The sequence below is a fragment of the Anopheles gambiae genome, chromosome 2 (assembly GCF_943734735.2).
Source record: "Anopheles gambiae chromosome 2, idAnoGambNW_F1_1, whole genome shotgun sequence".
Classification (NCBI taxonomy): domain Eukaryota; kingdom Metazoa; phylum Arthropoda; class Insecta; order Diptera; family Culicidae; genus Anopheles; species Anopheles gambiae.
In genome coordinates, this window is record NC_064601.1 from 5,245,550 (window position 1) to 5,265,005 (window position 19,456).

The 19,456-nt window shown below is 51.2% G+C and overlaps 4 protein-coding genes across 8 annotated transcripts; 3 read left to right on the forward strand and 1 right to left on the reverse strand.

Annotated features, from left to right (window-relative positions):
* Nucleotides 1–457: 457 nt before the first annotated feature.
* On the forward strand, nt 458–7,620 carry LOC5667575 (homeotic protein female sterile). Of its 2 annotated transcripts, none has more exons than XM_061646916.1 (4): nt 458–612; nt 1,489–1,656; nt 1,747–1,812; nt 1,901–7,620. In XM_061646916.1, exons 1-4 carry the CDS (start codon nt 585–587, stop codon nt 5,488–5,490), a joined length of 3,852 nt encoding a protein of 1,283 aa, XP_061502900.1. In that variant the 5' UTR covers nt 458–584; the 3' UTR covers nt 5,491–7,620. The 2 variants fall into 2 exon arrangements, with proteins under 2 accessions (XP_061502900.1, XP_061502901.1); XM_061646917.1 differs by lacking the exon at nt 458–612 and adding an exon at nt 630–1,267.
* On the reverse strand, nt 5,761–11,143 carry LOC1281701 (acyl-CoA synthetase short-chain family member 3, mitochondrial). Its single transcript, XM_321651.4, has 8 exons — nt 10,535–11,143; nt 9,283–9,427; nt 9,014–9,158; nt 8,649–8,954; nt 8,176–8,564; nt 6,781–7,077; nt 6,345–6,690; nt 5,761–6,254 (listed from the first exon to the last, which is right to left on the reverse strand). Exons 1-8 carry the CDS (start codon nt 10,762–10,764, stop codon nt 6,088–6,090), a joined length of 2,025 nt encoding a protein of 674 aa, XP_321651.5. The 5' UTR covers nt 10,765–11,143; the 3' UTR covers nt 5,761–6,087.
* Nucleotides 11,144–12,514: 1,371 nt separating this feature from the next.
* On the forward strand, nt 12,515–13,948 carry LOC1281700 (dromyosuppressin). 4 transcript variants are annotated; one of them, XM_061647818.1, is made up of 3 exons: nt 12,515–12,734; nt 12,975–13,192; nt 13,302–13,948. In XM_061647818.1, exons 1-3 carry the CDS (start codon nt 12,727–12,729, stop codon nt 13,397–13,399), a joined length of 324 nt encoding a protein of 107 aa, XP_061503802.1. In that variant the 5' UTR covers nt 12,515–12,726; the 3' UTR covers nt 13,400–13,948. The 4 variants fall into 4 exon arrangements, with proteins under 4 accessions (XP_061503802.1, XP_061503804.1, XP_321650.4 ...); XM_061647820.1 differs by having other exon boundaries at nt 13,317–13,948; XM_321650.5 differs by having other exon boundaries at nt 12,975–13,186.
* Nucleotides 13,949–14,473: 525 nt separating this feature from the next.
* LOC1281699 (C2 domain-containing protein 5) lies at nt 14,474–19,423 on the forward strand. The gene is made up of 14 exons (XM_061647283.1): nt 14,474–14,807; nt 14,930–15,045; nt 15,130–15,299; nt 15,382–15,542; nt 15,618–15,802; nt 15,877–16,079; nt 16,148–16,312; nt 16,381–16,549; nt 16,623–16,961; nt 17,034–17,651; nt 17,749–18,140; nt 18,214–18,386; nt 18,472–18,744; nt 19,007–19,423. The coding sequence occupies exons 1-14, from the start codon at nt 14,631–14,633 to the stop codon at nt 19,070–19,072; spliced, it is 3,207 nt and encodes a 1,068-aa protein (XP_061503267.1). The 5' UTR covers nt 14,474–14,630; the 3' UTR covers nt 19,073–19,423.
* The last annotated feature ends 33 nt before the right edge of the window (nt 19,424–19,456 follow it).

Genomic DNA, 19,456 nt, shown 5'->3' on the forward strand with positions numbered 1-19,456 from the left:
AATGGATAAGAATCCTCTGAAATAAATGATTTTGTAACTGAAGCAGATGAAAACAACAGAAAAACAAAGTATGCTTTTGCTAATCCAATTATCATAATAATCATAATTTGAAGAATATAGTTAAAATCTTTTGTAAGGAACGTGTAGACGCGCCGGAACAATTGGTCATCTGTTGACGTTTGACAGATTTGAAAAACTTGAAAACGTATACAGTCGTGGGTTATCTACTCGACACACGCTCGAACGACCCGTCCTCAGCGAGCGTATGTATTTTGAGCGACCGTTCCCGTCGCCGGCATGGAACAAATTAAGGTAAAACAAGGTTCTGCTGCAAGTAAAATGATAAAGATTTGATCTTTCATTGAACGAACATGGCACCGGCGGCGAAAACTGTACGAAAAATGATATAAACACTTCGCCTTCCCCCACGATCGCTCTCGCACGCCAATCTGTCAACCCGAGCATGTAGCCGCAGTAGATATGAAAAAAATTGGTGTTTACTTGTTATCCATTGAATTACGGTATTATTAAAATATAATTTATTTGCTCCCCGCTAAGAAAATTCACCCCGAAAAGTGGCCCAAATGGACAAGGAACGTTTATTTCTGCCGGGTAAGTGTGGTTTGCGCGAACCGAGCACGGGCAGGGCCACCAGCGCCAAGGGCGATGGCTCGGGCAATGGTGTATCTGTGCTGCCAGTGTGTGTGCTGCTCCCACTACTGCTGCTGATGCTGCAGCGGTACGAAGAAGGGAGGGAAAGAACGAAGGGATAAAAAAAAGAATCTTAATAGCAAATTATGCGTACACGGTGTAAATACGGTGCAGCGCGTTGTGTGACCCGTTTCGTGAGCAAAAACGTACGCAATTGGTGTTAAACTGTGCTGGGTGAAGCATTTAGACGTGGTAGCATCGGTTGAAACTATCGTCCGCACGCTCTAGCACGGGAACGTACGGGAAAATGGCTTATAAAAAAACATATGACTAATGCTCCTCCGCTGTCTGCTGCGCGCTGCCCGATCCACGGCGATTGTACGCGAGCGACGGGCTGCGACGGGCTGCGCGGTGTGTGCCGTGTGGTGGCTCGCCTTAAGACACTGAACGTGATAAAGAGCTGGTCGTGAAGCGATTTTTGGTTTTTTTTTTGTTTTTTGCTGGTGGTGCGAAATATTGATAGAATACCAGGGTGCACGAAAAGATGGCATTTTTAACGAAGATGGACAGAAGTATACCGAAGCTGTGATAAGTGCACCGAGACCGAGCCAAATGGGTATGCATCTTCCTCTCTTCTTCGCGCAAGCCGGTGATGGTTGATGCGTAAAAGTGGGCTCCATCACGCAAGCCGTTCTACTGTCTGCGGTGGAGCGATGCGTGTGCCGTTTGCGGAATTGCAAACTCTTGCTGCTGCTGCTGCTGCTGCTGTTAGTGCCATGTGGTTCATGCCGGTTTTTGTGTTTTCTTTTTGTCCCCTTTTTTGATGTTTGCTTGCAGACGAGGTCGTGGTGGACATGGACCCGAACATGACAAATCGGTTACAGCAACATACCGTAGTATTAGACGAAGGTGCACAACCAGGCACATCCTACTCGAGAGTTTCCCCCCCGAAGGCAGTCATCGATAGTAGTCCACTGCAAAGCGCCATGGACAAGAACAAACAATGTAAGTCCGGAAGTCGGCGAGTCGTCTTGTTTTTTTTTTTTTAATTTAATCTCTAATTACATTTATGTGTCTTTTTTCCCCTCAAAACAGCACTCATAGTGAAGCTGTCGATGCGGCGTCCCTACGATCAGCTGGTACAGCAAGGAATAATGCCATGTGAGTTTGCAAAGCACTAATCTTCGGTTCCGAATGGCCACCTGCATCTTACACTTGATTTGATCGTTTTTTCCCCCTTCCCGTGCAGCACTGAAAACGTCTCCGGCAATCTATGAACAGCGCCGGCAGCTGGAACGGGCCAAAACGGGCGACCTGCTGAAGGCGAAGATAAAAAAGCGCCCCGACCGGCTGGAGCTCGAACAGCGGCACATTCTCGAGCAGTGCGACAGCCATGTGGACCCGAGCCTGGCGGAAAAGCGGCGCATGCTGGAGAAAGCCCTCCTGGTCGATCATCTCAACTCGAAGATATCGCACCGCCCCGGTCCGCTCGATCTGATCGGCAAGAACATCCTGCACGTGGAGGAACCGATCGAGCGCATGGTCAAGGAGGGGCTGGTAGACTATGCATCCACGCTGGACGAGTCGAACGCGTCGGTCGCGACGCCGACGACGGTGGGCGAGGGCGAGGACTCGCTCAGCTCCGAGGGTGAATCGCTGCACAGTGTGACCGTGGCGGTGGTAAACCAGCCGGGCGTCCCGGCCACCACCATTCTGCAGCACCAGATACAGCTACAGCCTTTCCCGGCGGCGACACCAACAGCAGCCACAAGCCTCCAGTCCCAGCCTCAAACGTTGCTGACCGCACAGCCGGAATTTTTCACCCTAAAGCCCACCATCCCGATCGTGGTGAACGATGGGACGGTGCTGGCCGCGATTGCAACTCCGACGGTGATGGCGGCGACGACGGCCGTTGCGACCATCGCCGCGGTAACGAGCAGTGGCAATATTGCGACGATTGCGGAAATTCCCATGGAGCAGGGTGGTGGTGGTGGTGGTGTTGCTGCTACGCCCAGCAGCAGCAGTACCATCATCACCAGCAGCAGCAACACCCCGAGCATCACCACCAGCACGCTTCGACCCATACTGCCAACGCCAAGTGCCAACAACAATCTGAGCGGCGATCTAGCCACAGTTCGACCGACACTTACCATGACACCGATACCCTCGGACCTCAAACTAATCAGCAGCAGCAGTAGCAGCAATGGCAGCGGGATCGCTGGGAGCAACGGCGGCAAAGAGAAGCTGGCGAAGAAGAAGAGCAAAACGAAGAGTATCACCAAGGCGAAGCCGATCAAATTCCACGAGTACAAGGGGCCGCCGAATGCGCACAGAGGATCGTCCTCCTCCTCCTCGTCGTCCGCCGGGCACGGTGGTGGTGGCAGCGGCGGCGGAGGTTCCGATAACAACTATCAGTTGATCATGCAGCAGCAGTACTTGTTGGAGTATCTTGAAGAGATGTGCAAGAAGCCGGCCGGTGTTTCATCGCCCTCCAGCTCTAGGGAGGCGCCTACCACCACCAACACAGATGCAGAGGAGCTGGCCGGTAGCGATCAAACACCGATCGATTCTCCCCTCGGACCGGGGGGTAGTAGTAGTGGGGTCGGCGGTGGCGCCGGATCGGGGTCAGGTCCTGGACGAAGCAAGAACAGCACCACCGGGGGAGGTGGTACTGGTAGCGGCAGCAGCGTTGGCATGGGAACCAGCACAACACTGCCCACAACGTTCGCTGCAATGGACATTGCGCTGGATACGCTGAACAGGCTGAAAGTGTCACAGCTGAAAAAGTACTGCAAGCAGTACAATTTGGCCGTGTCCGGCACAAAGTCGAACCTGATCGAGCGGCTGAAACCGTACATAAAGTCGATCGAACCGTGTGCCGGCGGCGTGCCGAGCACGGTCGGAGGCGCTACGGCCGGTGGCACGGCAGAGGCAGAGATAGAGGACAGTTTGCTGGCGGAGCAGCAGAAGCGCATTGCCGAGCTGCAGCTGCAGCTGAAGAAGAGCCAGGAAGAGCTCGAGCAGTTCCGGTCGCTGTGCAACAATCCGTTCGCTGCTTCCGACCAGCCGATGGTGATCAATGCAGCGGTCACTATTCCACCGCCTCCGCCACCACCACCATCATCATCATCATCGTCGTCAGCACATCAACCACAACTTGCCACGGTGCTCGTAGGATCGCCTTACTCCCTCACGACCGGCGGCGGCGGCGACTCGTGCGACGCACCCTGTACCGCGGACGGTGACGCCTCGGCCGGTGGTACTGTGAGCGCCAATCAAACGCCGGACCGTGTGTCGGTGCCGGACACCACAGTCGGTGCGGCACTGGAGGGCAGCTTCTTCCTGGAGGGGCTCACACCGGCCGACTCGACCACGGTGGACTACGGGCACGATATGCACGAAATGTTGCCTCCCGAGCTGACCAGCACGCTGGCGCCAATCGAGCGCAGCCCAACGCACCGTCCCACGCTGGACAAAGTGCTCGGACAGGTGCAGCCGACCATATCGGGGCTGACGATGAAAACGGAACCGACCGATGAGCTGCGTAACGGGGGCGCTGGTGGTGGTATGTCGTCGGTCGTCGGTGCTGGTGTTGCTGGTGGTAATGGTAATGCAGGCGGTGTGCGAGCCGCCGTCGGGGACATGCACGATTTGTCGCTGAGCATGAAATCGGTCAACTTTGAGGCGGTCAACGGGGACACGGGCGATGGGTCGATGCAGCAGGATACGATCATGCTGAACGATTTCGAGGACATCGATCTGGTCGACTTTCACATGCACTCGCTCGACAGTGATGGGCCGTTCCCGATGATAACGAATCACGATCCCGACCCAGCCGCCACCAGGACGGCGGCTCATGCACCACCCGCGGCGGCAACCATGCACGATGCGATCGATGCGATGTTCTGTAACGGTGACGGCGATCCGAATGGCAAGCTGCTGGCGACCAACAGCTTTGCGACCAACCAACCCACGGGGTCACAGCAGCAGCACGTGTTGCACGAGCACGCTCCATCGCACGGCTTCCTCAACAACAACGATCTAGTAAGCGGCAATAGCTTGCGCATAATGTTGCATATGGATCTGATGGATCAGAATGAGCAGCAGGCGAACATAGCAACGGTTACCGGCACCAAGCAGCTACCGTTTGGCAGTTTGCACCATCAGCAACCGCAGCACCATCATCTTCAACACAATAATCAGCAGCAGCAGCAGCAGCAGCACCATCACACGAGTCATCTACATCATAGTGACAGGAACAATAATAGCAGGTACGACGCTAACCAGACCGTGTCGCTAGGGTTTGGCGTGCAGCAGGACACGCAACCCGTCGCAAGCACTAGCGCGAGCAGCAGTAGCAGCAGCACCAGCAGCAGCCCCAGCAACTGCTTCCGACTAGGGCTGGGAACGTCACTCTCGTCGAAACATGCCAACAAACACCATCTAAATCTACACCAGCAGCAACAGCAGCACCAACATCAACAACAGCATCAGCAGCAGCAACAGCATCATCCTCATCATCATCATCATCAACAACACCATCAAAGTCTTTTGGAACAGCTGACACCACCGTCGGCGGCCGCCGGCAGCGACGGCAGCAACAGCACACTGATCGGCGACACGATCGATTCCTTCCAGGACAATGCGATGGATTTCGAAAGCCTGCTCACGAACGATGCGGCGGACAGTGTGCTGAACGCGAACAACTGCCACCGGATGATGCTGGACTGCGCGCAGGACAAGCCGATGTACAGCTTTCTACCGGATCCGAGCATTCTAGATTACTTCTCCGACGATTGTAACGGGCACGATTTCGAAATAAAGCATCTGGAGTACTAAAACAAACCACCACCACGACGAAAACACAACACCCACTGTCCCGGGATGCGTTGCCGGATGATGATGATCCGCGCCAGTATTAAATCATCCACCGTGTGGACGTCGCAAACTAGGACGCGGGTAAAGGACCCGCACGAAGGTTGAAGAAGAGGAGAAGTAGAAGTACGAACCCCTCCCCTCTGCAGCGAAACAACGACGGAAAGGAAAGCAAAATCCACTCAGTTTTCGGTTTTCGAGCCCGTGTCGCTCTCGTTGTACACACGATGCCGGTTTGTTTCCGTTGGAGAGGTTGGGTTTTTCTTCCTAAGCCTTTTACCATGTTTGCTAGTTTTTATTAAGGGGATGTGCGTGTGTGTGTGTGCAGCACAAGTAATATAACGTTAACAACTACGGAAGTTACGAAATGCGAACGAAAGGGGCCAAGAGAGAGAGAGAGACACTACGCAAGAAATCAAAGCAGCCGGCGACGCATGAAGAACGTCGAAACGTCGCGAAAGCGCAATGCGCAACAACGCACGCAAAGAGGCGGCTGGTGGTGGTGGTGGTGGTGGTGGCGTCGCCGAAATACCGAACAAAAAATCATTGCGCCGTCATCCTTCATCTTACGGTTTGTCGCAGCTCCGGATCGGGCGCGGCCATCGCGTAGCCGAGCTCGCGCAGCGCGCGCTTAATGTCGACAAACACCGTCGCGTCTTCGACCGTGGCCGGTATGGTGATGTGCTTGTTTGCCGCCAGGTCAGCCATCGCTTTGCGTAACGTTTTGCCTGTTTTTTTGTGGAAGGAGCAGGAAAAAAGGAGCGGACGTTAGCAACCGAACCGAACTGGCAACTGGTGGTGGTTCCCCGTTTTCTTACCGGATCGGGTGCGTGGTAAGCTTTGTACTTGGGCGGCTAGTTTGAAGGCGGCGATCGGTCCGATCACCTCCCGTATGATGTTGATCAGCTCGACCGACATCTTGGCGGCCGGCTTGGACACGTTCGCCTTGGTCACGTACAGGCAGAGCGGTATCTGGCCCTTGGTCGGTTCGGGCACACCGAACACGGCCGCATCGGCCACGTCCGGATGCCGCAGGATCGCATCCTCCAGGCTCGACGTGGAGATACGGTGGCCAGCAACATTGATCACGTCGTCGTCCCGTGCCGTCACGTAGATGTACCCATTCTCGTCCTTGTACCCGGCGTCCATCGTGTCGTAGTAGCCCTGAAAGCGTCGGCAATCCCAAAAAAATGACTGATTATAACACTGAAAGAGAGGGAGAGAAAGAGAGCGAGAGAGAAAGAGAGATCGTACCGGAAACCGTTGGAAGTACGTTTTGCGGAACAGCTCGTCACTGCGGTACAGCGTGGCCATGTTGCCCGGTGGCAGCGGCAGCTTCACCACGATGCGTCCCAGCTCGTTCGGTTTCGCTTCGTGGCCGTTCTTGTCCAGCACGTAGATGTCGTACCCGCAGTACGGCAGGCCCGTCGTGAACGGGGGCGTCTGCAGGTTCTGCGCAAAGCCGACGCAGGTCGCCGTGATGGCCGAACCGGTCTCCGTTTGCCACCACTGGTTCAGCACGGGCACCTTGAACGTTTTGCGCATCCATTTCTGGAACGAAGGGATATACACGCTTAGAAGGAGAGAGAGAAAGAGAGAGAGAGAGCAGAACACGGACGAACGGACGTGGACGTGGAAGGAAGCGAAGGTTTGTCTTGGCTTTGGCTGCTCTTGGTGGTTACATCTAATGTATCTAAACTTTGCTATAAGCCTAACACTAGCTTGTAAGAAGGAATTATAAGGCAAAAAAGGGGGGACAACCGGCTCCTAGCAGCAACAGCAGGGATCTGTCCGAACTGTATACATCGGCAGGCCACAGCTTTTAGTTAGTTAGGGTATGTGTGTGTGTGTGTGTGGATGTCTCACAGACCAAGCGCTTATACCAATTTACCCCCCCACTAAAAATAATGCAAATGCTCATCACGCAGAGAGAGAGAGAGAGAGAGAGAGAGAGAGAGAGAGAGAGAGAGAAAGGCAGGAAAGTAAGCATAATATTTTTCTTTAGATCTCAATTTATAAACCCCGTTTTGTTAACGTAACTAATAAACTAATAAACAATTGCTTGTGATAATAAAGTCGCTAATACCTACAATACTTTGGTGCTGTGTGAGTGTGCGTGTGTGTGTGAATGGGCTTTTTTGGGGGTGAGCTTTGGCCTACCGCGGGGTAGTTGTAACCAACGATCGATCGATCGACGGATCCAGTAGAATTTTGCCCTTTTTTTCCTTGTTATTGTTGCTGCTCAACTGCCTAACCCACACTTAATGCTCTATTTCCGTTTAAAATACGTAGGCGTAGCTTATTCAGCTCATTCAGGGGGTTGAGAGGGGTGTAAGCTGCTGGGTAAGCTCGGGGCTATGGGGCTAGTTTCGGTGTCGCGCGCTAAAAATAACGCCCGTAAATACGCATACACGCGCAATGCGCGGTGCGCAAACCGCGCGGCAGTTGGAGGGCGACACGTGTGCGAGTGTGCGCGAATGCGGTGTGGGATGCAACAGCTACACACGTAGAAATCTAAACAAAGGTTGCAGTAATTGTGTCGACTTCCGCGAACGATGAATTCGATTGTAGAATGTAGAATATGGCTCAAGGGGAACAAAATCAACCAGCAATTGCAATGAATAACCGCATAGCTCATACAACACTTACCATCGTTTCCAGATCACAGTGCTCCCCGGCGATGAAGATGGCGCGCAGCGACTTCAAGCTGTACTTCCGGCCATACGTGACGTCCGGATCGACGCGCCGGATGACGCGAAAAGCGGTCGGTACGGAAAACACGGCCGACACCTTGTGCTGATCGATGATGCGAAAGTACTGGCCCGGATCGGGCGTTCGGTCCGGTTTGCCCTCGTACATGACGCTGGTCGCACCGTACAGCAGCGGCCCGTAGCAGATGTACGAGTGGCCCACGACCCAGCCCAGGTCGGACGCGTTCCACCACACATCGTCCTGCTGGAGGCCGTAGATCGTGTTCATCGTGTACATCAGCGTGACCAGATGGCCACCGATCGGTCGCTGTATGCCCTTCGGTTTGTCTGCGATGCGATGAGCGGGCGGGAAAGCGGGAAAAATAGATTCAACATTCGACAAGGACCCCCCCACTCCACCATACCCCATACCTGTCGTCCCGGAAGTGTAGAGAATGTAGAGTGGATCGTTCGCCTCGACCGGCACACAGTCGACCGGCACAGTGTCGAGCGCATTCTCCCAGGCAATGTCCCACGTCTCGTCCAGATCCGACATCAGGATGTTCGCCCGCCGGTAGATGATGTTCTTAGCCGGCTTCCAGCGCGACATTGCGACCGCCTCGTGCAGGATGTCCAGGTAGTAGATGATCTTGTGCGGCTCGACGCCACAGTTCGCGGCAATGATCACCTTCGGCTCGGCATGCTCTATTCGCGTGCACAGCTCGCTCGCCGCAAATCCTGCAGTGATAAAGGCGTGAAAAGGATATGTTGGGACTGCGCATTCGATTTTAACTGACCTCCAAAAACGACGGAATGAACGGCACCGAGCCGTGCGGTGGCCAGCATCGCGATGATGGCTTCCGGTATCAGTGGCATATAGATGACGACCCGGTCTCCCTTCTGGACGCCCAGCCGCCGCAATCCTCCCGCTAATCGGGACACCTTTTCAAAAAAAAAGAAGAAATCCCCGAAATGTAAATATGTATGTAACTCGTGTGTGTGGGTAGAATAAACCAGTAAGTAAGGAAATGAGTTGAAAGCTGTCTGCTTCCGTTATACCCCTTACCTTATCATACAGCTCGTTGTACGTCACATGGCGCACCGTGTTGGTGGTGGGACTGTCATGAATGAGCGCCACCTTGCTGCCCTTGTCGGCGAGCACATGGCGGTCGATTGCGTTGTAGCAAGCGTTGAGCTTTCCTCCAACGTACCTTAAAAGAGGAAGAGCATACGCAAAAGGAAGCGCACATCAGCGACACGGGGCAGTCTAAGCAGGCGTTTTTTTGTCTTTATTGCTAAGGCGCTCCTAATTGCGCATCCCCTTGACCGATGATGGAGCTTTACACAAGACGCTAAGACGAAACATAAATATGCTGCTGCTGATGCTGATGCTGATGCGCTGCTGCTGCTCCTTGTTCTACTTGTAATCCTTTGTTCCTACCTCCATCGGAACTGCTCGGAACTGGTCGACCATTGTCCTCATTTTCATATAGAGTGATAAACCCCCCAGCCCCATCCATCACCCACCCCGCCCCATTGGTTCATTTTGTTACATAGAGATAATGTGCGTACACAAACAAGCAAAGTGAACCGAAAAAAAAACATGCTTCCTCCCCCAGCACATATGCAAAAAACCGCATTGCGAGTGGGTGGCCATGTGTGTGGCCATGTGTGTGTGTTCCCGGAGACGCTGAATGCTGATGATGGATATTGATTGCGTCTTGCGGAAAAAGTTTATTATCGATGCTTCCCAACGGACTAGCGACTTGCTACGGCGTTCGGGGGGTTTGGCGTCATGCGACTAATGCGGTATGATTTATGATTTCTATTAAATATACATTAAACGTGTGCATAACGAGACAACGTGTAGGTCAACAATGGTGAAGCTGGTGTGCCTGAATTGGGCTTTAGGGTTTTTCTTTAAACTGGTAACGGAAAGTGTACGCAATAAGCATGTCTTTTGATTGAGCTCACGATGAGTACTGTGAGGTCAGAATTCGTGAGAGTAATGTTGAGATGAATCTTCAGCTCACACTGAATCATGTCGCGGCAAAGAGCTGCATTAGGAGGACGTCAGCGCTGCTTAACAGCCTGAAAGCTAAATGCCAGCTGATTATACCAGAAAAGGTTGGCAAAGTCTCATAGAGATTGAATTTTAATAAGAGATTGAGAGTATTCGCTAGTAGTCACTGTGTAGTACTCCAAATCTGGATGGAAGATTCCCCATATTCCATCCCAAAAAGTCCTATATGACCTCACAATACAGCTCATTGAAGCTCACTTCCACCACCACTACTTAGTGTACTTCTCATATTTACCACTTCGTGAATGGGCTGTTGCTATTGTCCAGCACTTTCTCCCACGGTTGATCCCAATCGATGAGCTGTTCCGCCAGATCGCCCCAGAACGATTCCGGCTGCTCGAGCGACTGGCAGTACGCCTCCATATACAGTGGGCTCAGCATCTCCGACTGGCTGGCGGAGCATATGGGCACTTGCGGGACACTTCCACTACCACTACCACTATTCGACGAGACGGGTTGATCCATCGCTACTACTACTACTACTACTATCCACCAACCACTTCCAAAGGATCCAAATGTCCAGAGATGCTTAACTCACTGAGGTTTGCACACTTCCTGCTCGATTGTACCCTTTAAAAAATCACACACGCAAGTCACACACGTCACACACACACTTCCTGGAACTTCGGGATCCTTGCAAGCGCAACAGTTCAGCTTGATCGACGGCACACGGCGTACTGATGTAAGGACCGATCGGTCGATTCGCACGGAGTGGCAACGCGGACTGACAGACAGACAGACAGACGGACAGACAGGCCTCTCCAGCAGGTTGGTCGTCCGGGCACGGTATGCCCACTGCCAATAGTCACTAGCGAACCCAACCCTTGTGGATGGATCCAAGCCGTTCTAGAGGCACGATCGGGGGGCGATCGGGGTACAGGCGATCGGTGCTAATGTATACTCTAACCTTTTGCCAACCGTTTTCCCTCATTTTATCACCCCCATCACACCACCGCACACCGGTGTCAATGGTGTTTAAACCAAGCACCAGCACTAAACAGCTCCCAACTCTGCATGCAATTGAACTGACGATCGCGAAGGTCCGGCGAAAGGTCAGCGATTGAGCGGTACAGGAAAGGAAACCACCGGTCAGGGCGAGCGAAGCGAAAGAAACTTGTGTGTTGTGTGTCCCCTTGCCCATTTCCGTTACCGTTTCCCGTATTGGGTTCGGACTTTTCGGTCTTTGATCGAGTACTGGTAAAAGTTGTCGATCGTCCTCGTCGTTGTTGTTGGTGGTGGAAGTGTACAGTGTGAGGTAAATGTAATGCATTTAAATGTGTTTCGCTTTGTCGTGTCCCCGGAATTGAAAACGGGTGCGCTGGCTGGCTGGCAGGCGATGGATGATGATGGGTTGTGATAGAACGTGTGTAATCCGCGCACCACGTGACTGCTGATGGGGTGCGCGGGTTTAGGTCGAATGCGAATCCATTGAACCTTTTTTTCGGGGGGCGATGCCGAAAAAAGAAAGGTTCTAACTCAAATTCCCCCAACGGCCAATACAATGAACTCTGTATTAATTGGTGCTTGATCGCGGTGCGGCTCGATTTTAAAGGTAAACATACACATCGGCCGTACACGGGTACGCGCAGCTGTTCGGCGCAGGGGACAGCGTGTTCCGGGTGGGGGTGGTGTGTCTCACACTCACTGGCTCACAAAATTTAATTTGTTGCAAAACCCTTGAAAATGTCATACAATCATGTGAAGCAAGAAGCGGGAAGAGCGAAATTGCACGTGCCTCACCAGAGCAAATCATCCAAGATTTGATGAATTTGATGAAAAATTAATCACAATTCACTCGCACAAACCGTTCCAACGCATTCCACTTCAAAATGAAATCAACCATGCAGAGGAGGGGGGGGGGGGGGGGGGGGTCCAACGATCCAAGTCGCCCGGTTGTCAGGAGCTATTTGACATTTTTTCATTACTCGTTATCCTGCCATCCAACCCGTTTCCCATGCCATGCAGTGTGCCGGCGTGGATAAAGTAGGCGGTGAGGCAGCCTCCATCCACCCTTGGGGAGTATCATGCCGACACGTACGGGCGTACACGACAAAAGACAAACAGCGAACAGATGGAGTCAACTGGTGATGACGAAGGCAACGGGTCGTGTACACTGCTGGTTCCAGTGCGCCGTCGCAGTACCGAAATGGACCGACGTGTGGCGGGTTTTTGGGATTGATATAAAATCCTGACCCATGGTCCAGTGTCGGGAGAGTTTGTTGTTCACCGTTTGGTTGCCACCACATACACACAACATACACACCACGCAACGCAGGATCACAGGCTCTCTTGTCTTGGGTGCTCTTGCTGTAGTGGATCTTTGCTGTAGTGTCGAATTCCAGTGTGATCCTTTTGCAAGCTGGTCGGTCAGAACGTTCTTAGTGTGCAGTGTTTTTGTGTGCAGATCTAGTTTTGTGAACTTTAAACATGGCTAGGTAATGTATCTGGGTATATGGAAGTGGATGGAGAGTGGATTTGTCAATAGCGAGCTAACGGCTTTTTGATGTACTGCTACGCAAATAGTGCTGTTATCAGTTGACGAAGCGGATGCACTACCTAATTGATTTGCTCTGTCACTGCTCGATGTTCTCGATTGCCCCCCAAAAAAGCACCATCTGTGGTGTGCATTTGTTGGACATGAACAGTCGTTTAATCCTCTGTACGTACACTTCCAGCCAACAGATCGCTTCACTGAAAGCCGTCACGTGTGTGGTGCTGTTGCTGGTGATAGTGTGCAGCCTGGTGGCCGGCTCCGCCATGCCACCGCTCTGCGAGAACAGACTGATCGACGAGCTTCCGCCCAAGTTCCGGAAGGTGTGCGCGGCGCTGGAAAACTCGAACCAATTCGCCGAAGCACTGAACGCGTACATACGAAAGGAGGCAGCTGGTAATGGTAGATCAATGGACCAAACACCCCGCACACACACAGACACACACTGTTTCACCTGCACCCCGAGCACCCCTCGAAGGGGAGAAAATGTAATAATCGGTATAAATTTTAGCTTTTCTTTACCTAGATGACGACATGCTGGTACCGGGACAGACGGGCAAGCGGACGGATGTGGATCACGTGTTCCTGAGGTTCGGCAGAAGGCGCTAAACTCGTGAGCCGGTGAGGCGCGGTGTGTCCTTTGACCTCCCTCCCCGCCCTCTGGGGGCTTCGAATTTAACGTCTCCTATCTTTGGACTATGGCACACGCAACATACGCAAGCGATCATGTGTGAATTGTATGATCACTAAACAAAAAAACACACACACAGATACACACTTTGAATAAGACTATTGAGAATTCATGGAAATCTTATAAGCATGCAATGGCAATGAAGAGGATGTTTATGTTTTACGGTTTCGGTATTCGTCGTTTTGCACAACACTTCGAACTGAACTCTCCATTTCCCAGACAGTGGTGCGGTCATCATGTAATATAAGAGCAGTATTAAACACATCTATCAAGCAGTGTCCGATGCGTGTATATGTGGCGGTGTACTGGGGCAGCTAGTCGCAACAGCAGATCAGGGTTTAAAGCAAGCTAGTCGCATAGAATCCTTTACACACATACAGTCACTTACAAGCGCAAAAGCGTACTTATTGTATCGTTGTACCATGAACGGCAAATAAATTTGAAATATTTTATGAAACAATGTAAAATGCGGTGTTTTTTTCTGCTTCATCTTCTTCTTCGTCTTGAAATCACTCTTGGTTCTTCGTACTGTCTCTAGGTCGTATACAGAAATCTGGGTATATATTAGGGTTTGGAGGGGAAACGAACGTCATGAAATCGTGAATCAGTTTGCGCTTAGACTACAGAAATATCTGGAAAATGTATGTAATAAAATACTTTTTTAATTACTATTTAGTTAATCTATTCAGTTGCGTATGACTCATCTATTCGGTTGGGTTTGATGTCCGCCATAGTATGCAATATCTGGAAATGCATTCCAAAGTTATGGACTTTTTGTGAGGTTTGAACCCTTTTATATAATCGTCTCATATTTACAATCGAAACGATGGATAAAACCATCGTTTGAATCACGTGGCAGAGACTTTCCGTTAACAGTTCATCCACGTGGTGTAGACATTTCAAATCCTTCTTCCGTCTTTGTCGACCGAACGGGCAATTCAAATCGACAACCTATCTATGTCGACTCTGTTTTCCATTTGACAGTTCGCACAAGAAAAAAAAGAACAACACAGGACAAACGTCAACAACGCAACTACAAAAAAAAAGAAACACACAAATAGAGTAAATCACATCGGCCAACTTTACATACATTGCACAAATGTAGTTAGTAGTAGGTACAGTTTAATTTGTAAAGCGCCGCGTGTAGAAATGCCCGGAAAGGTGAAGGTGAAGGTGCTTGCGGGCAGAAATCTGCCCGTAATGGACCGCAGCAGCGATACCACCGACGCGTTCGTGGAGATCAAGCTCGGCAACGTGACGTACAAAACGGATGTTTGTAGGAAAACGTTGAATCCTCACTGGAACTCGGAATGGTACACGTTTGAGGTGAGCGAATCGATAGCTGCGGCCCTGATTGATTGATTGAGTAATTGCGATTGAAAGGATGTTTTGCTGTTTTTGCTTCTTTCTATTGGCATCTACGAATGACGGCTGTGACGATGTGAAAGGTGGAAGATGCGGAGCTGCAGGACGAACCACTGCAGATCCGGCTGATGGATTACGATACCTACACGGCAAACGATGCGATTGGCAAAGTGTACATAAATCTTAGCCCTTTACTCCAGTAAGCATCACTCGCAACACACATTCAATGCATCACAACTTGTCTCAATGAGGTACAAATTGCTTCTCCCTTTTCCCGGCACAGCTCCACGACCAAATCAAGGACAGGGAAGGGATCAATTATGTCCGGTTGGCTACCGGTGTACGACACAATTCACGGCGTGCGTGGAGAAATCAACGTTATTGTAAAGGTAGATCTGTTCACAGACTTTAACAAGTTTCGCCAAAGCTCTTGCGGAGTGTTGTTCTTCCATTGTAAGTATGCCAACATGCCGCCCAGTATGCTGTTAATGAACTGTGCAAATGAACTTACGATTGAAACGTGTTTTTATTCCAGCTTCCAACATACCTTACGGTTATAGTATTGCAATGTATCACGGTTTCGTAGAGGAACTGGTCGTAAATGATGATCCCGAGTATCAGTGGATCGATAAAATTCGCACACCACGTGCATCGAACGAAGCGCGGCAACTGGCGTTTATGAAGCTATCGGCACAGGTAAGCTACTGTTGGTGCGGTTGCACGTATCGAAACCCGTATGAAGTGCGATGACGTTCGCTGTGTGTCTCTCAGGTGCAACGCAAGATTGGCATCAAAGCAATCGAGATGGGCGCCAATGCGGTGATAGGCTACATGCAGTGCTACGATTTGGAGGGCGACGTGGGAGTGGTAGCGCGTGGCATCGGTACGGCCGTTTCCTTAACGAAGATCAACGAATCATTTTCACAGCACATTGGAGAAGAGATCCTGGTGGAGGAGTGAGTGCTGTTAAAGCCCGTTTTTTTAAGCTTTAACGCCTTCATTAATCGTCTTTTGCGAATTACCTTTTAAGGCATAAACTGTCCGGAAGTTCAGACTTTGGTGACCCTCCCAGGAGAGCGCTGGCGATTGGCGGAGAGAGCAACAATCATGCCACAGGCAACAGTCCAACGAAATTGGGTACACCGATTGTAAATTCACTGTTAACGAAGGATACCGTCTGCGTGCCAATTTGTAGACGGTCGTCCGATTCGGATCTAAGTATCACACCGAAGGGTAAGCATTCACGGGTATGCGGGGGAAAGTGTGTTGGAGTGTAACAAGATCCCTTTTATCTTTCGCAGGAAGCTCATGTCCGCTCGATAAGAGCATAGGCATCGTGCGCAATTACGGAGCAAACAATGGCAATGCAAAATCGATCATGATAATGAACTATGACATGTTGGAAATGTTAGAGTATCCTTTCTTCACCATGACCAAGTATCCGCCCGGAATCATACGATACATAGGTATAGGAATTGGCTTATGGCAGCTTACGGGAGAGGGTAAACTAAATTTTGATTTGCAATTTTGCCAGGCGCCACAGTGACCGCACGCTCTGTGAAGCTGTTGGAGCGTGTACCGAACCCTAACGAGCCCGAAACCCGTGACAGTTGGTGGAATGAGATACGGACGGAGGTTCGGTCGCATGCACGCTCGCTAGGATGTAACGTTATTCTCGGTTACGTAGAGCAAACAACAATTGAGTATGTAATTTCCTCCTCGCATGCGCTACATACGATCCGGTTTTTACATCATTTTCTCCCGTCTCCCCTTTAGTGATGATATTTGTGTACTTTCGGCCACTGGTACGGCGGCAGTCATAAACTTACAGTTTGGTAGCGATATGTGGATGGCCGATGCGTCGTTGAATGCATCCGCGGACGGTGGGGCCGACAGTTCACAGGCCAAGGAGCACATGACATCTTCCCTCGATCGGCAGGACTTTGATCGCGAGTGTAGTGGATCGCGCGAGCAAACGCCCAACACGATAGAGGGCGAAGGTACTTACGATGGACCAAGCGGATCGGGGAACAGCAAATGCACGATGTGCCATGTGCCGTACTCGCTCGGGTCGGTTAACTTTCGCATCAATGCAGTGAAATGTTTCATGTGCAAGTGAGTAGAATATTCAAATAACTCAATGGTCCCGAACGTTTGAATGTTAGTTAAAATTTCCCTACTTTTCAGAAATGGTATCGTGCCGGATGTGCTTATTACAACGATCGAAATCCCCGACGGTGTGCCCGTGTCCGGTCGGGGCAGTCTCATACAGGCCCACACGTGTCGGCAGAAGCGCGACCTGAAGGGTGAAGCGAACGGAAAGGAAATCTCGGACGCGCTACCGTTTCTCGAGTACGAACTGCACAAGCTGCTGGTGAACAAGCTCAAAATCAAGGGCATGAATGCCATCTTCGGGCTGCGCTCGAACATAACGATTGGGGAGAAAACGATCGCGCTGATTGCGACCGGCACGGCGGTTTATCTGACCGCGCTACCGAAACCATTGCTGCCGCAGATCGTTGATAGCAGCTCGTTTCCGGACGAGCGCAAGATTCAAGAGCTGCAAAAGATGGTCCAAAACATTGTGGAGCAAAACATTCAGGCCTACCAGCTGCAGTGCGTTTACGATTCCGACACGGAACAGGCGCCGGCAGGAGCGACCGGGGTGGCCAGTTCACGGGAGGAGCGGGATGGCAAGGAGCTGGATTTGGTGTGCATGCAGAAGTCGGCCTGCGTGCTCGAGCTGGACGATATAATCGATTTGGATTTGCTGACGTTCGAAAAGGAACCGGAAATTGCACCCGAGTGAGTCTGAGCGCTGACAATGTTGTTTATCATCTTATCAGAAGCGAAACTTACAAGTGGTTTGTTTTGTTCTTTTCTCTCTCTCTCTCTCTGGTAGTGGGTTTTATGTAGCGAACTTACAAACAATGCCGGGCATTTCGACGGATGTACTTGATAACGTGAAGCAGTTTCAGATGTTTACGCAGGTGTGGCGAGCGAAGCTGCCCTACACGCTCCAACACACGACCAGAAATCTCAACAAGCGCTTCCAAGGATTGCTGAAGCTTATCTACTACAAGCTGCGCTCGATGCGGCCCTGCGTGTTGTGTGATCTTCGCTACAAGCTGGATTTCCCCGAAACGGACGAAATTCAGATCGTCGTTTCGGGCATGACGCTAGCGCTCGGGGACGGTACCACCCGGTTGAAGCGAAAGTGCAGCACACAGAACCATCACACACCGGGTCCTTCGCCCTCGGTACACTCCAGCTCGGTGGCAAGAAGCAGCAACGGTGAGTAATGGGAAGGTGGGTGGGAAATCGATCGATCATCTTCTCTAACATCTTCTCCCCCTTCCATTCCCAGACGATGAAATGATGTTCTCGTTGGATGAAGACTCGATGGATACGTCCGGGCCACCGGTGGCACCAGCATCAACGCCGGTACCATCGATTGTAAAAAGTTTCAAATCTCGGGGCACAAAAGCGATGACCGCTGCTTCGTCGTATCACAGCAAGATCAACCGGTCAGGGAAAATGGTGCGTATTTGGGGCGGCGGCGGCGGCGGCGTGGTTTTGAAGTTGAGCCGATCAAACACTAAACAGTAATGTTGCCCACCCACAGATACCATTGAAGGACGGGTACGGTGTCGACATTACAACACTCAGCTACATTCCCGGTGGCAAGATAGAAAAGTATCTCGGGAATTTGAACTTTTTCTTCATACGCGAATGTACCTCGATCCGGGAGAGCGGTGGAATCTGCGGGTTCGTGCACAGCTTCATCTCGGAGGTGCTGTCCATAGTGCGCGCGCACGTAACCTCCCTCGGCGGCAATGCAATGATTGCGTTCTATCTGAACGACCTAACGCTTCTGGACAACGTGCACAAGAATCAGGTGAGTGTGTGTGTGGGGGGGTTACAGTTTGTTGTGTGTAGTACATTGCGCGTTGTTGTGTAGCATGGGCATGTGATTTAAACCCTTCGTTAGTGTTTCGTTTGAGTGTGCGATTCCGAGTTTCAGTTTTACCCCGATTTATTGTCCCCGGTCGTGTTGGAGTCCCCCTTGCCCCTAGTCACCTTGTTTACTGAGTGACGTTAGCTGGTTAGGTGTAGCAAACCGAGACTCTATACTCTCGCCCGTTTTTTGTCTCTTCCAGGGCCAATGTCTCATCAGCGTTGGTGGCGATGTGGTTTTTGTATCGTTCCACAAGGATGAAAAGTGAACGTTTGTTAACAAATCCAAACCCAAATTGGCTTCATCTCAACTTCTCTTCATTCGCTCGCTCGTACGCGTGCGTACTACGGGACCTACTAACGAGCGCATCCGAGTCAGTGCGACGATCCATCTCGCTAAGGGACAAGAAGGGACTATCTACTAACTAACTAGAGAGATTGTAACCCGTTTGTAAAGCTACAACACTAACATGCGATCATGACTGGACAGGAGATTTGTTTGCGCCGCATTTGGAGGCGAATTTATTATTGTTTCTAGTCGGTCGGATGCTTGTTCTAACCTGCAAAGCGCACGAATATAAAATCCTTAATAAATCCCTCCCTTTTCGCATTAGTAACAATCACACCCACACACCGAGGATATCTGGTCTGGT